Here is a 14,324-nt window from a genome sequence, read left to right on the forward strand (position 1 = left end):
AGAGATGGCGAAGATGTAGGCTGGGCTCAAATGATGAATTTCTGCTAGTATTACCACAGTCATAGCAAATCTTACTGGAACAGATGTATCTATTTTTCTGAGACAATACAGATTTGACATGACTCAAGTCATTTTGCCAAGAATTTTGGTAATAAACTTGGCAAAATAGACAGACAGACAGACAGATGAGTTTGAAGTAGATTCAAAAACAGGAAGCAAAAATGTTAAAGAAGGATAAAGAAGAATATCAATAAAATTGGAAAGTAGTATAAAGAAAAAGAATCCATATAAAGTCACTGTCTAAAACAATTTACAATATATAGATTCCCCCACCCTCTATAATAGAAAGTTGTGGGTGTTCAGAAGGATGGCAAACATGCCCTTTGCCTCACTAACTAGTGCTGACAAAAGAACCAAACACATGAGGAAATGTATTTTAAGCAAATAGATTAAAGAATAATATTCTTCCTCTTTATCTCAAATGATCACACAGGGCCCCTAACTTTTGACTCATTCCCCATATAAAAAGAGTCTAAATTTACTGGACAACAGCAGGTGGTTACAAAGGTCTCTTACAAGCAAATGTTTGACAGTTCTGTCCAAGAGGTCCTGTCAAGCCCTCCCACTAGCTCAGCTCCAGAGCTGACTTTCATGGTTGTTGATTCACTGCTGTGAACCAACCAGTTTCATTTTCATGTCATTCTTAAACACTAAGAATGTTGTTGTACACTTAGTTTATTACTTTCACAGAAAGTCTCTCAACCTTGGAGAAGGAAACAAGAGACCAGTAAGTAAGTGAGTCCATCTACCCTGAACAGCAAGAACAGGTAAGAAGTCTCACATCTTTACCCAGAGATCTTCCAATTCAGGGTAGTTCTGACAGTGGCATGGGGTCTACAATGCCCAGAAGGGTATGAGAAGTTTTTGTATGGGACACTTGGACACTATTGGGATCAGGATGGCTAGTAGGTGAACATGAACTAAGGCACAGGATCAGATATCAGGAGGGGGAATTGTAAACACAGGGAGTCCCTAAGTGCCAGACTGGGCTTGCATTCAGCTGGAACTCTGAAACAGCTAGGCTTGGCCATCCCTATGTTCACATGGTCTCTGCTTTGAATGGGGAACAATTAAGTAACCATGGATAGTGACTTGACTAGTTCTGTCCTTCTCATAATGCAGCTAAGAAACAAGAAAAGCTGCTTATTCATTTTCCATGAAGAGAAGAGATGAAAAAGTAAATAATACAAAATTAAAAATGATGTGCGGCAAATAGCCACTGACACTGTGGAGGCAGAAATAAAATTCTGTAACTGAGAGAGAAAGCTGAAAACCAGATAATATGCTTTAACCCCACATCCAAAATTGGCTTTTGAGTGGCTTCTCTCTTTATTGGACAGGCTCATTCCTCGTGCCCAGTACTTACCTCTCACTGGCAGGACTTGATTTTTTAAAGAGTTCCTCTACAGAATCTCCATCAGTGTGGGACTAAGAGCAATGTCTGTTCTTAACTTGCCGCCCACCTACTCAGTTCTTCAGAGAGTTGTTCCTTTTCAGCCCTCCCTTGAGTTCCCTATGTTCCCTATGAATGAGGCTGGCCAAGTACCAGCCTCCTTCATCAATTTCTCTCTCCAAAAAAACTCTTTTTTTAAATTTTTTCCCATCTTTATAAAATTGGGTATTTCTTATTTGCATTTCAAATGTTATTCCCTTTCTCGGATTCCAGGCCAATATCCCCCTAACCCCTCACACTCCCCCTTCTATGTGGTTGTGTTCCTCCCCATCCTCCCCTCATTACCGCACTCCCACAAACAATACCGTTCACTGGTGATCCAACATTGGCAGGGCCAAAGGCTTCCCCTTCCACTGGTGCCCCAATTAGGCTATTCATTACTACCAATGAATTTGTAGCCAAAGGTCGGTCCATGTATAGTCTTTGGGTAGTGGCTTAGTCCCTGGAAACTCTGGTTGGTTGGCATTGTTGTTCATATGGGGCCTCAAGCCCCTTCAGCTCTTTCAGTCCTTTCTCTGATTCCTTCAAGGGAGGTTCCATTCTCAGTTCAGTGGTTTGCTGCTAGCATTCGCTTATGTATTTGCTATATTCTGGCAGTGTCTCTCAGGAGAGATCTATATCTGGTTCCTGTCAGCCTGCACTTCTTCTTCATCCATTTTATCTAGTTTGGTGGCTGTATATGTATAGGCCGCATGTGGGAAAGGCTCTGAATGGGTGTTCCTTCTGCCTCTGTTCTAAACTTTGTCTCCCTATTCCCTCCCAAGGGTATTCTTGTTCCCCATTTAAAGAAGGAGTGAAGCATTCGCATTTTGGTCATCCTTCTTGAGTTTCATGTGTTCTGTGCATCTAGGGTAATTCAAGCATTTGGGCTAACAGTCACTTATCAATGAGTGCATACCATGTGTGTTTTTCTGTGATTAGGTTACCTCACTCATGATGATATTTTACAGTTCCATCCATTTGCCTATGAATTTCATAAAGTCATGGTTTTTGTTAGCTGAGTAATATTCCATTGTGTAGATGTACCACATTTTCTGTATCCATTCCTCTGTTGAAGAGCATCTGGGTTCTTTCTAGCTTCTGGCTATTATAAACAAGGCTGATATGAACATAGTGGACCATGTGTCTTTGTTGTATATTGGAGCATCTTTTGGGCATAGGCCCAAGAGTGGTATAGCTGGGTCCTCAGGTAGTGCAATGTCCAATTCTATGAGGAACCTCCACAATGATTTCCAGAGTGGTTGTAACAGTCACAATCCCACCAACAATGGAGGAGTGTTCCTCTTGCTCCACATCCTTGTCACCATCTGCTGTTGCCAGAGTTTTTGATCTTAGCCATTATGACTGGTATGAGGTGGAATCTCAGGGTTGTTTGATTTGCATTTCCCACACTCTTATACCTAAATCACACAAAAAACCAACAAAGAAAGAGAACTTCAGACCAATTTCCCTTATGAATATCGATGCAAAAATACTCAATAAAATTCTTGCAAACTGAATCCAAGAACACATGAAAACAATCATCCATCATAATCAAGTAGGCTTCATCCCAGGTATGTAGGGCTGGCTTAATATACGGAAAACCATCAATGTAATCCACTATATAAACAAACTGAAAGATAAAAACTACATGATAATTTCATTAGATGCTGAGAAAGCATTTGACAAAATTCAACACTCCTTCAGGGTAAAGGTCCTGTAAAGAACAGGAATTCAAGGCCCATAACTAAATATAGTAAAAGCCATATACAGCAAACTAGTGGCTAACATTAAACTAAATGGAGAGAAGCAATCCCACTAAAATCAGGGACTAGACAATGCTGCACATTTTTTCCCTACTTATTCAATATAGTTCTCAATGTCCTATGAAAGCAATCAGATAGCAAAAGAGATCAAAGGGATACAGATTGGAAAGGAAGAAATCAAAATATCACTATTTGCAGATGATATGATAGTATATTTAAGTGATCCCAAAAGTTCCACCAGAGAACTACTAAACCTGATAAACACCTTCAGCAAAGTGGCTGGGAATAAAATTAACTCAAATAAATCAGTAGCCTTCCTCTACACAAAAGAGAAATGAGCAGAGAAAGAAATTAGTGAAACAATACCCTTCACAATATTCCCAAATAATTAAAATACCTCGGTGTGACTTTAACAAAGCAAGTGAAAGAACTGTATAATAAGAATTTCAGTGCTCGCTTCAGCAGCACATATACTAAAATTGGAATGATACAGAGAAGATTAGCATGGCCCCTGTGCAAGGATGACACGCAAATTCATGAAGTGTTCCATATTTTTTAACAGATATTTATAGAACATTCTATCCTAAAGCAAAAGGATATACATTCTTCTCAGCACCTCATGGTACTTTCTCCTAAATTGACCATATAATTGGTCATAAAACGGGCCTCAACAGAGACAGAAAGATAGAAATAATCCCATGCACCCTATCAGACCACCACGGTCTAAAGCTGGTCTTCAATAACAATAAGGGAAGAGCGCCCACATATACATGGAAGTTGAACAATGCTCTACTCAATGATAACCTGGTCAAGGAAGTAATAAAGAAAGAAATCAAAGACTTTTTAGAATTTAATGAAAATGAAAGTACAACATACCCAAACCTATGGGACACAATGAAAGCTATGCTAAGAGGAAAATTCATAGCTCTGAGTGCCTGCAGAAAGAAACAGGAGAGAGCATACATCAGCAGCTTGACAGCACACCTAAAAGCTCTAGAACAAAAAGAAGCAAATACACCCAGGAGGAGTAGAAGGCAGGAAATAATCAAACTCAGAGCTGAAATCAACCAAGTAGAAACAAAAAGGACCATAGAAAGAATCAACAGAACCAAAAGCTGGTTCTTTGAGAAAATCAACAAGATAGATAAACCCTTAGCCAGACTAACGAGAGGACACAGAGAGTGTGTACAAATTAACAAAATCAGAAATGAAAAGGGAGACATAACTACAGAATCAGAGGGAATTCAAAAAATCATCACATACTACTACAAAAGCCTATATTTAACAAAACTTGAAAATCTGCAAGAAACAGACAGTTTCCTAGACAGAAACCAGGTACCGAAGTTAAATCAGGAACAGATAAACCAGTTAAACAACCCCATAACTCCTAAAAAATAGAAGCAGTCATTAAAGGTCTCCCAACCAAAAAGAGCCCAGGTCCAGACGGGTTTAGTGCAGAATTCTATCAGACCTTCATAGAAGATCTCATACCAATACTATCCAAACTATTCCACAAAATTGAAACAGATGGAGCACTACCGAATTCCTTCTACGAAGCCACAATTACTCTTATACCTAAACCACACAAAGAAAGAGAACTTCAGGCCAATTTCCCTTATGAATATCAACGCAAAAATACTCAATAAAATTCTTGCAAACCGAATCCAAGATCACATCAAAACAATCATCCACCATGATCAAGTAGGCTTCATCCCAGCCATTCAGGGATGGTTTAATATATGGAAAACCATCCACGTGATCCATTATATAAACAAACTGAAAGAACAAAACCACATGATCATTTCATTAGATGCTGAGAAAGCATTTGACAAAATTCAACACCCCTTCATGATAAAAGTCCTGGAAAGAATAGGAATTCAAGGCCCATACCAAAACCTAGTAAAAGCCCTATACAACAAACCAGTCGCTAACATTAAACTAAATGGAGAGAAACTTGAAGCAATCCCACTAAAATCAGGGACTAGACAAGGCTGCCCACTCTCTCCCTACTTATTCAATATAGTTCTTGAAGTTCTAGCCAGAGCAATCAGACAACAAAAGGAGATTAAGGGGATACAGATTGGAAAAAAAGAAGTCAAAATATCACTATTTGCAGATGATAGGATAGTATATTTAAGTGATCCCAAAAGTTCCACCAGAGAACTACTAAACCTGATAAACAACTTCAGCAAAGTGGCTGGGTATAAAATTAACTCAAATAAATCAGTAGCCTTCCTCTACACAGAAGAGAAACAAGCCGAGAAAGAAATTAGGGAAATGACACCCTTCATAATAGACCCAAACAATATAAAGAACCTTGGTGTGACTTTAACCAAGCAAGTAAAAGATCTGTACAATCCTGCCAATCCATGAGCATGGGAGAAATTTCCATCTTCTGAGGTCTTCTTCAATTTCTTTCTTCAGAGGCTTGCAGTTCTTATCATACAGATCTTCTACTGCAAATAGTGATATTTTGACTTCTTTTTTTCCCATGTGTATCTCCTTAATCTCCTTTTGTTGTCTGATTGCTCTGGCATGTGGTTTTGTTCTTTCAGTTTGTTTTTTAATGGATCACGTTGATGTTTTTCTGTATATTAAATCATCCCTGCGTGCCTGGAATGAAGCCTACTTGATCATGGTGGATGATTATTTTGATGTGCTCTTGGATTCGGTTTGCCAGAATTTTATTGAGCATTTTTGTGTCGATATTCATAAAACTCTTTATTGACCACTGTTCACCACTATTTACAATAAAGTAAATACACAGTTGGATGACATTCTAATAGTCCAAAGTTACTCTTCTGGCTCTTTGAACCAGAGTGCAAATACTGAAAAGATTGATCCTACCAGTAAGGAATGAGTTAAAATTAAAATTTTTAAGCTCCCTATTTCATCCCCCACCCTTTCTTCTATAAGAGTGTTCCCTTCCCCATCCACAACCCCCTTTCCTGTCCTAAAGTTCTTGATCTGGTCTCTGGTTCTTAGTCTTATGGTCACAGTTGTTTTGAACTTCCTGTATCTTTAGGATCTGGCACTTCCTGGACCCTGCTTCACACTTTCCGTGTTTTGAAAATATTTCTAGTCCACAATGGCCTATTTCCATCGAGTACACCCAAGTAAACTGTGTTGATTTCATTCCTGGAGCAGGGCAGCATAAGGGTCTCTGTGCATGCTCACCCTACCGAATAGTTTTTGAGAGCCAGAGGGAGGGGCAATACTCTACACCCGTGCAGATAATAATCATTTAAATGCAAATGTGAAAATGGAGGATTTGTCCATGACAGTCTTTACTCACTGAAAGAATCAATGAGTTAATAAATCCATATTCAACTTCTTACATATAGTATAAATAAAAATAAATTCATCCAATGCTAAAATTAAAGAAATTCTTTTTAAGGAGTTTTTAATGTTTTCATTTATCTATTTCCTTATGCATGTTTGTATATGAGATGCACATATGAACCTCTGTAGAAACTGAGGACAACTTATGAGAGTTGGTGTACTCCACAGGTTGTCATACTTGACACTAAGCACTTTTACTGGCTTAGCCATGAAACCAACACCAAGAAAGTCTAATTTTCAAAAAGAAAGGTTTATAAGTAGAAATGAAAAGATATTTATCATCTCTGAAAACACAAACACAGGTATCATTATATAGATTGGACAGGTTATATCTAGGAATATTATGTATATACATGTATATATCCAATAAGGATGTAATAATTAGTGAAAGAAAAGCAATGAGTTTGAAGGACAGTGCATGAGGTATATGAAAGGATTTCAAGGGAGGAAAAGTAAGAATGAGATGCTGTAATACAATTATACTCTCAAAAATAAAAAACTAAATTAACAAAACTTATTTTTCATATCTTTCCTATACAACATCCAGCACACATTTTTAAATTAGAATCCAAAAGGAGGCTCCTCCATGATAACATAAAGGGAAGATATGAGTTGCTAATAGGTCAATTTTGAAAATGCGTTTTATTCCACTTCTTGGATAATACCATCGCAACTGCCTAAAATTATGTAAATTTTCTCCTTACTACTTGAACATTACACTAAAGCTTCTATTCATGCTTGGAGGATTGCATGGCTCCACCTTCTGATAAGAGAAGGTAATTACAAATTTTCCACCTTTCCTCTCAAAGGCAAGGAACCCCAATGGACAAGTCCCTAAAGATACACATGCCCCGGCCCATGTGCCTCATTGAGAATGTGAAAGGACAACTAAGAGCCAATCAGAAGGCCCTGGAGATCCTGTCAGCTGTTACACAGCCTATAGCAGTGGTGGCTATTGTGGGCCTCTATCGCACAGGAAAATCCTACCTGATGAACAAGCTGGCTGAGAAGAAAACTGGTGAGTGCCACCAAAAAGCTTTGCTGGGTCCCATGACTTCAGCCACATTGTAAGGCCAGGTTATGAGGAAGAAAGTTAGAGACAGCGGTGGACTTGGAAGTCCAATGTCCTACATGATTTAACTTTTATGTTTGATTCTATTTCGGGGAGTAAGTCAACTCCAGGATGCTTAGTCCTCTGTCCCATTTTAAAAGCAAAAATCATTTCTATCTTTTCTAGGATAAGAAAGGATAGCAATAAGAATAATTAACTTACATACTAAATTATGAGAGACTCTGAGTCATTCAATAAAATGATACAAAGAGGCCAAGAGGATGGCTCAGCAGGTAAAGAACCTTCCTAAAGAAGCCAGGCACCTGGATCCACTAACTAGACAGTAACAACTTGTCTTCTACCCACTACACACAGACACAGAGACATCCTATGACACACACACCCAAACGCACATCATGCATACACACACACACACACACACACACACACACACACACGATCATGGTTTTTTTAATCAATAAGCTCATAGGTAACAGAAAGTTTAGCCTGATGTTTAAAGTTTTAAAAATGTTTCAAATCAAAGATTTTTATTGTCATGATTCAATATAACATAGTCAACTCTTCTGACAATGTAGTCCAGCTCTATATCATTAAGCATTCATATTGTTGTAGAAACATCACTTTTATGTGTATTATATTTTTCCCAAGACAAACTCATTTTCCTCCCACAATAATTATATATTTCACCATTCTCCATCATTGTTCTATAATCTGTTCCTATGGGTTTGCCCCTTAAAACAAAATATGAGGGGAGAAAGTGCTGTGATTCAGGGCAGAATACAATCACTCAGAATACTAAGGTGTGAAGTTCATTTGAACCCCCTAGTTCAAGCGTTGCAAACAAGGTTTTCAACATGAAAAGAATGGACATTTGTCATTCCATGTGGCATTGATATTTTAAGGCTGTTGTTTCATCTAAATCTTAATCACCGAGCATGAAACTGTATCTGTCTTCTGTAATGTCTTCTAAAAGCAATTTGTACGTTTCCTTTCATGGATTTCTCACCTTCTAAATCAAGTAAATTTCTAAGTAGTTTATACTTTATATAAAATTATAATTAGTAAATTCTTAATTTTTGGTTCATTATTATTTCTGTTATTCATTATTGATGTGTAGAAAAAGAAATAATTAAAGAAATCATGAAAAATAATTTTGTGTGCTGTAGCTATGTTGGATTAAGGAATTGTTTTCAAAATTATTCTGTGGGATATTTGAAGCTTTTAACATATAAGATCCTACCATCTGTAACTACTCTTCCTTTCCAATTTGGAAGCAAGCTTTTCCTGATTTTTGTTCAATTGTTTGTTTTGTATTGTTTTGTTTGTTTCCTAATTACTTTGGATAACATTATAATTTCTGTAATGAACACCAGTGCTAAAACTGTGCACACTTTCTATTTTATGGCCTTAAAGTAAGATATTTTCAGCTTTAACCGTGTAATAATATATTGGCATGAATTTTCATATATTGCATTTCCTGTAAGATGTTCTTCTAGTTTGGCAAATGCTATTTATAAATGATAACATATTGAATGTTTTCAAATATTTGGTGTTATCAGTTTTACTATTTCTCTGGTTGTGAGGTCAATACTAGCTTGGCTTCAGTTAATTCTGCCAACTTGTATTGATCTCATGAATTTCATGAATTGATTTCATTGATTTCATAAATTTCATGAAATGCTTCTAACTCTCCATCCACTGTGTGCTCTCTTCTGTTTGTCACAGGATTTTCTCTGGGATCCACTGTGCAGGCTCATACAAAAGGAATCTGGATGTGGTGTGTGCCTCACCCCAACAAGGCAAACCACATGCTTCTTCTGCTTGACACTGAGGGCGTAGGTGATGTGGAGAAAGTAAGGATTGAGAATACAATTTGCAATTCAGCTCCTCTTATCCAAATATTCTACAACTTTTAAATGAAGGCTCAAACTTCACTGTAATAAGCCTTGGTAGTTTCAAGTACATAACATATAACTAATTTAACAATCACCAATAAATACACAGATTCAAACAAGAGCTAGATGCTAAGTCTCCATTATCCCAGCTATGAATGATAGACTATGAACTAAAACTGGTACGAAAACTTGTGAAGGTACCAAATATATACTCATTGTCTCCGATCTTATGCTACATAGAACGTTAGTTACACATCTGAGTTTGGAGACCCAGCCCTGTTTTCTATTTGCAGGATGAGAGGAAAGAATTAGATGAGATTTAAAAATAGCCAAAGCAGGGGTTGGGGATTTGGCTCAGTGGTAGAGTGCTTGCCTAGCAAGCACAAGGCCCTGGGTTCGATCCCCAGCTTCCAAAACAAAAATAGCCAAAGCTATTAATGAATCACATAAAAGTAAATATTCTCATGAGCAAAGAAAAATACTTAAATCTATGGTATACTTGAAGTTTTAGAACACCAGCAAGCATCCACTGTCTATTTTACAATTACTGCCAATGGTCAAAAGAATGCCTTCGAACAATAAGTATAAACTAACTAAAATCTTAGTAAACATATTGAAATTTCAGCTGGGCACCAATTAATTTCATTTGGAATATTGTGTAGGTTTTTACAATGACATACATTTTAATAGGCACCATGGGAAAGTTCTATTTAAATGAGCATCCTCTTGTCAGTGCTCACATGAAAACTGATACACAATAAACCACAATCCTGATTCATGTGTGTTCTGACTTCCAGGGTGACAACCAGAATGACTGTTGGATCTTTGCTCTGGCTATTCTTCTAAGCAGCACCTTTGTCTACAACAGCATGGGAGCCATCAACCAGCAGGCCATGGACCAGCTGCAGTATCCTTTCTGTGATGAAGAACATCTCATTCTAGGGATGTTGTAGAGTCAATGTTGGCAGACAGGAGACAGAATAGTCCCAGTGCAAGGTTAGATCCCACGTACTCACTAATGGAATGACACGTGAGTCAGAACATGGCAAAATCATGAGTAGGGATGAAGGGAATGACTGGGGAGCCTGTTCGTTCACCACTTCTCCTAAGCTACTCAGCTATGTGACAGAGCTCACAGATCGGATCCGAGCAAGATCCTCACCTGACCAGGATGATGGGGTAGAAGACTCAGCTGAGTTTGTCAGCTTCTTCCCCGACTTTGTGTGGACTCTGAGGGAAATGACCTTGAAAATGGAAGTAGATGGACACCCCATCACAGCAGATGAGTACCTGGAGATTTCTCTGAAGCTCAAGGAAGGTACAAGAATTATAGTTGTAGGAGAAAAATGCCAGAAAAATAATATTTTGGGGGTGCTTAATTCAATTTTTTATTTCTATGCTTTGGGCTATTCCTAAGAAATATTCTTATTTAGCATCTGCCTGAAAAATAGCCAATATTAAATATGCAAATTGCATGTTTCTTTTCTGAGAACTGTTGTCAGATCATGTTCACCTCCTTACTTGGGCTTGGTGAAGCTGCATATATCCTAAGACTTTGATGAGAGGGAACATTTATTTGAAGACATCCTTAATGACACAGTAACCATTACACCAACTATTCACCCTCCACTGGAAAAATTACTTCCCCAGGTTCCTGCAAGGAAGTTGAAAAATATAACCTACCCCGACTCTGTATTCGTAAGTTTTTCCCAAAGAAGAAATGTTTTGTCTTCTACCCACCCACTGAGTGGAAAAGGCTTTCTCAGCTGGAGACACTGCAAGAAAATGAGATCGATTCTGAGTTTCTGAAGCAAGTAGCAGAATTCTGTTCATACGTCTTTAAGGAGTGCAAAGCCAAAACCATTCCAGGAGGTGTCATTGTCAATGGCCCACGTGAGTCCCTGTCTTTGTCTTCCACTCATGACAAGAGAAAGGGAGAAATTCAGCTTCCAGAAGCATATGGGCTATTACTATTTATGTTAAATTCTAGACTGGTTAAACTCTTCTACTACATTTTATTTAGTCAAATCCACATATGGAATACTTATGGAAAACTTAGTTGAAACCAAACTAAGTTCCTATAATGTTACACAAAGTTAGTTTAGTATCCAACCAACACATGTATACTCATTTAAAATTACACAGAAATCAAGTGAAATTATTTCAGTTTTCTGAGTGAAATTTTTAGACAATACAGTCATATTTCTCATGGTCGCTGTAATGGAAATAGAGCCATTAACTTATTAATCCACCTTGGAAAGTTGTATAAAGCAATACTGAGCTGGAATGAAACCAGAAGGAAAACTGTTGATGAGGAAAATATTACTTTTCCACAGATATTCAATTAAATCAGTACCAAGGGATCAATATAGAGTACTCCAAATACAGTAGGGAAATCTTGTTCTGAACGTGTTGTGGCATTGACAGCTCCATGTTCAATAGACACAGGCTTGCCTTATCCTTGCATTAGAGGAGAGGGTTCTATTCCAGCAGCTTTCATCATGTGCTCTCCGTTTGTAGGACTAGAAACCCTGGTGCTGACCTATCTCAATGCCATCGGCAGTGGGGATCTCCCCTGCATGGAGAACGCAGTCCTGGCTTTGGCCCAGATAGAGAACTCAGCAGCAGTGGAAAAGGCCATCACCCACTATGACCAACAGATGAGCCAGAGGGTACAGCTGCCCACAGAGACCCTCCAGGAGCTGCTGGACCTGCACAGGACCTGTGAGAGAGAGGCCATAGAAATCTTCCTCAGGACCTCTTTTAAAGATGAAGACCATTTATTTCAAATGAAATTAGGGGTAATTTCCTCTGAAATTTGTGAGGATATCTGTTGTATAAATCACAGTACACATCAGGCAAGGAAATAATTGAAGGGAACTATCCTCTTCAGCATTAAAATGGTGAAACTGCTTCTTAAGATTCATAACAATCAGAAAATTGGACATTGAACTGCCTGAGGATCCAGCTATACCTCTCTTGGGCATATACCCAAAAGATGCCTCAACATATAAAAGAGACACGTGCTCCACTATGTTCATCGCAGCCTTATTTATAATAGCCAGAAAATGGAAAGAACCCAGATGCCCTTCAACAGAGGAATGGATACAGAAAATGTGGTACATCTACACAATGGAATATTACTCAGCTATCAAAAACAACGAGTTTATGAAATTCGTAGGCAAATGGTTGGAAATGGAAAATATCATCCTGAGTGAGCTAACCCAATCACAGAAAGACATACATGGTATGCACTCATTGATAAGTGGCTATTAGCCCAAATGCTTGAATTACCCTAGATCCCTAGAACAAACGAAACTCAAGACAGTTGATCAAAATGTGAATGCTTCACTCCTTCTTTAAATGAGGAAAAAGAATACCCTTGGCAGGGAAGGGAGAGGCAAAGATTAAAACAGAGACTGAAGGAACACCCATTCAGAGCCTGCCCCACATGTGGCCCATACATATACAGCCACCCAATTAGACAAGATGGATGAAGCAAAGAAGTGCAGACCGACAGGAGCCGGATGTAGATCGCTCCTGAGAGACACAGCCAGAATACAGCAAATACAGAGGCGAATGCCAGCAGCAAACCACTGAACTGAGAATAGGTCCCCTAATGAAGGAATCAGAGAAAGAACTGGAAGAGCTTGAAGGGGCTCGAGACCCCAAAAGTACAACAATGCCAAGCAACCAGAGCTTCCAGGGACTAAGCCACTACCGAAAGACTATACATGGACTGACCCTGGACTCCGACCCCATAGGTAGCAATGAATATCCTAGTAAGAGCACCAGTGGAAGGGGAAGCCCTGGGTCCTGCTAAGACTGAACCCCCAGTGAACTAGACTATGGGGGGAGGGCGGCAATGGGGGGAGGGTTGGGAGGGGAACACCCATAAGGAAGGGGAGGGGGGAGGGGGATGTTTGTCCGGAAACCGGGAAAGGGAATAACACTTGAAATGTATATAAGAAATACTCAAGTTAATAAAAAAAAAAAACACACAGAAAAAGATTCATAACAATCAAAAGAAGCCATTTTAAAACTGTAGACCAAAGTTTGAAATAGTTTATAATACTCACATTTAGTTTAAGTGTATGTAATTGATGGCTGATGCTTTGATCAAATTTTTTTTTATTAACTTGAGTATTTCTTATATACATTTCGAGTGTTATTCCCTTTCCCGGTTTCCGGGCAAACATCCCCTCCCCCCTCCCCTTCCTTATGGGTGTTCCCCTCCCAACCCTCCCCCCATTGCCGCCCTCCCCCCATAGACTAGTTCACTGGGGGTTCAGTCTTAGCAGGACCCAGGGCTTCCCCTTCCACTGGTGCTCTTACTAGGATATTCATTGCTACCTATGGGGTCGGAGTCCAGGGTCAGTCCATGTATAGTCTTTAGGTAGTGGCTTAGTCCCTGGAAGCTCTGGTTGCTTGACATTGTTGTACTTTTGGGGTCTCGAGCCCCTTCAAGCTCTTCCAGTTCTTTCTCTGATTCCTTCATTAGGGGACCTATTCTCAGTTCAGTGGTTTGCTGCTGGCATTCGCCTCTGTATTTGCTGTATTCTGGCTGTGTCTCTCAGGAGCGATCTACATCCGGCTCCTGTCGGTCTGCACTTCTTTGCTTCATCCATCTTGTCTAATTGGGTGGCTGTATATGTATGGGCCACATGTGGGGCAGGCTCTGAATGGGTGTTCCTTCAGTCTCTGTTTTAATCTTTGCCTCTCCCTTCCCTGCCAAGGGTATTCTTTTTCCTCATTTA

The 14,324-nt window shown here is 39.0% G+C and overlaps 1 protein-coding gene and 1 non-coding gene across 3 annotated transcripts in view; both read left to right on the plus strand.

The window, feature by feature from the left end:
* Nucleotides 1-595: 595 nt before the first annotated feature.
* Gbp1-ps1 (guanylate binding protein 1, pseudogene 1) overlaps nt 596-14,324 on the plus strand; it is a 43,966-nt gene continuing 30,237 nt past the window's right edge. Inside the window, exons 1-7 of one of the 2 annotated variants that reach the window (XM_087617051.1) lie at nt 596-827; nt 7,410-7,618; nt 9,398-9,525; nt 10,365-10,474; nt 10,686-10,885; nt 11,218-11,460; nt 12,088-12,368. In XM_087617051.1, the coding sequence (XP_087473177.1) occupies nt 7,423-7,618; nt 9,398-9,525; nt 10,365-10,474; nt 10,686-10,885; nt 11,218-11,460; nt 12,088-12,368 (1,158 nt within the window). In that variant the 5' untranslated portion in view covers nt 596-827; nt 7,410-7,422. 2 annotated transcript variants of the gene reach the window in all.
* Nucleotides 3,708-3,814, plus strand: LOC120101154 (U6 spliceosomal RNA). The gene has a single exon (XR_015678531.1). It is a non-coding gene; the product is annotated as a U6 spliceosomal RNA (small nuclear RNA).

This window comes from Rattus norvegicus, chromosome 2 (assembly GCF_021556685.1).
Source record: "Rattus norvegicus strain SHRSP/BbbUtx chromosome 2, alternate assembly SHRSP_T2T, whole genome shotgun sequence".
Classification (NCBI taxonomy): Eukaryota; Metazoa; Chordata; class Mammalia; order Rodentia; family Muridae; genus Rattus; species Rattus norvegicus.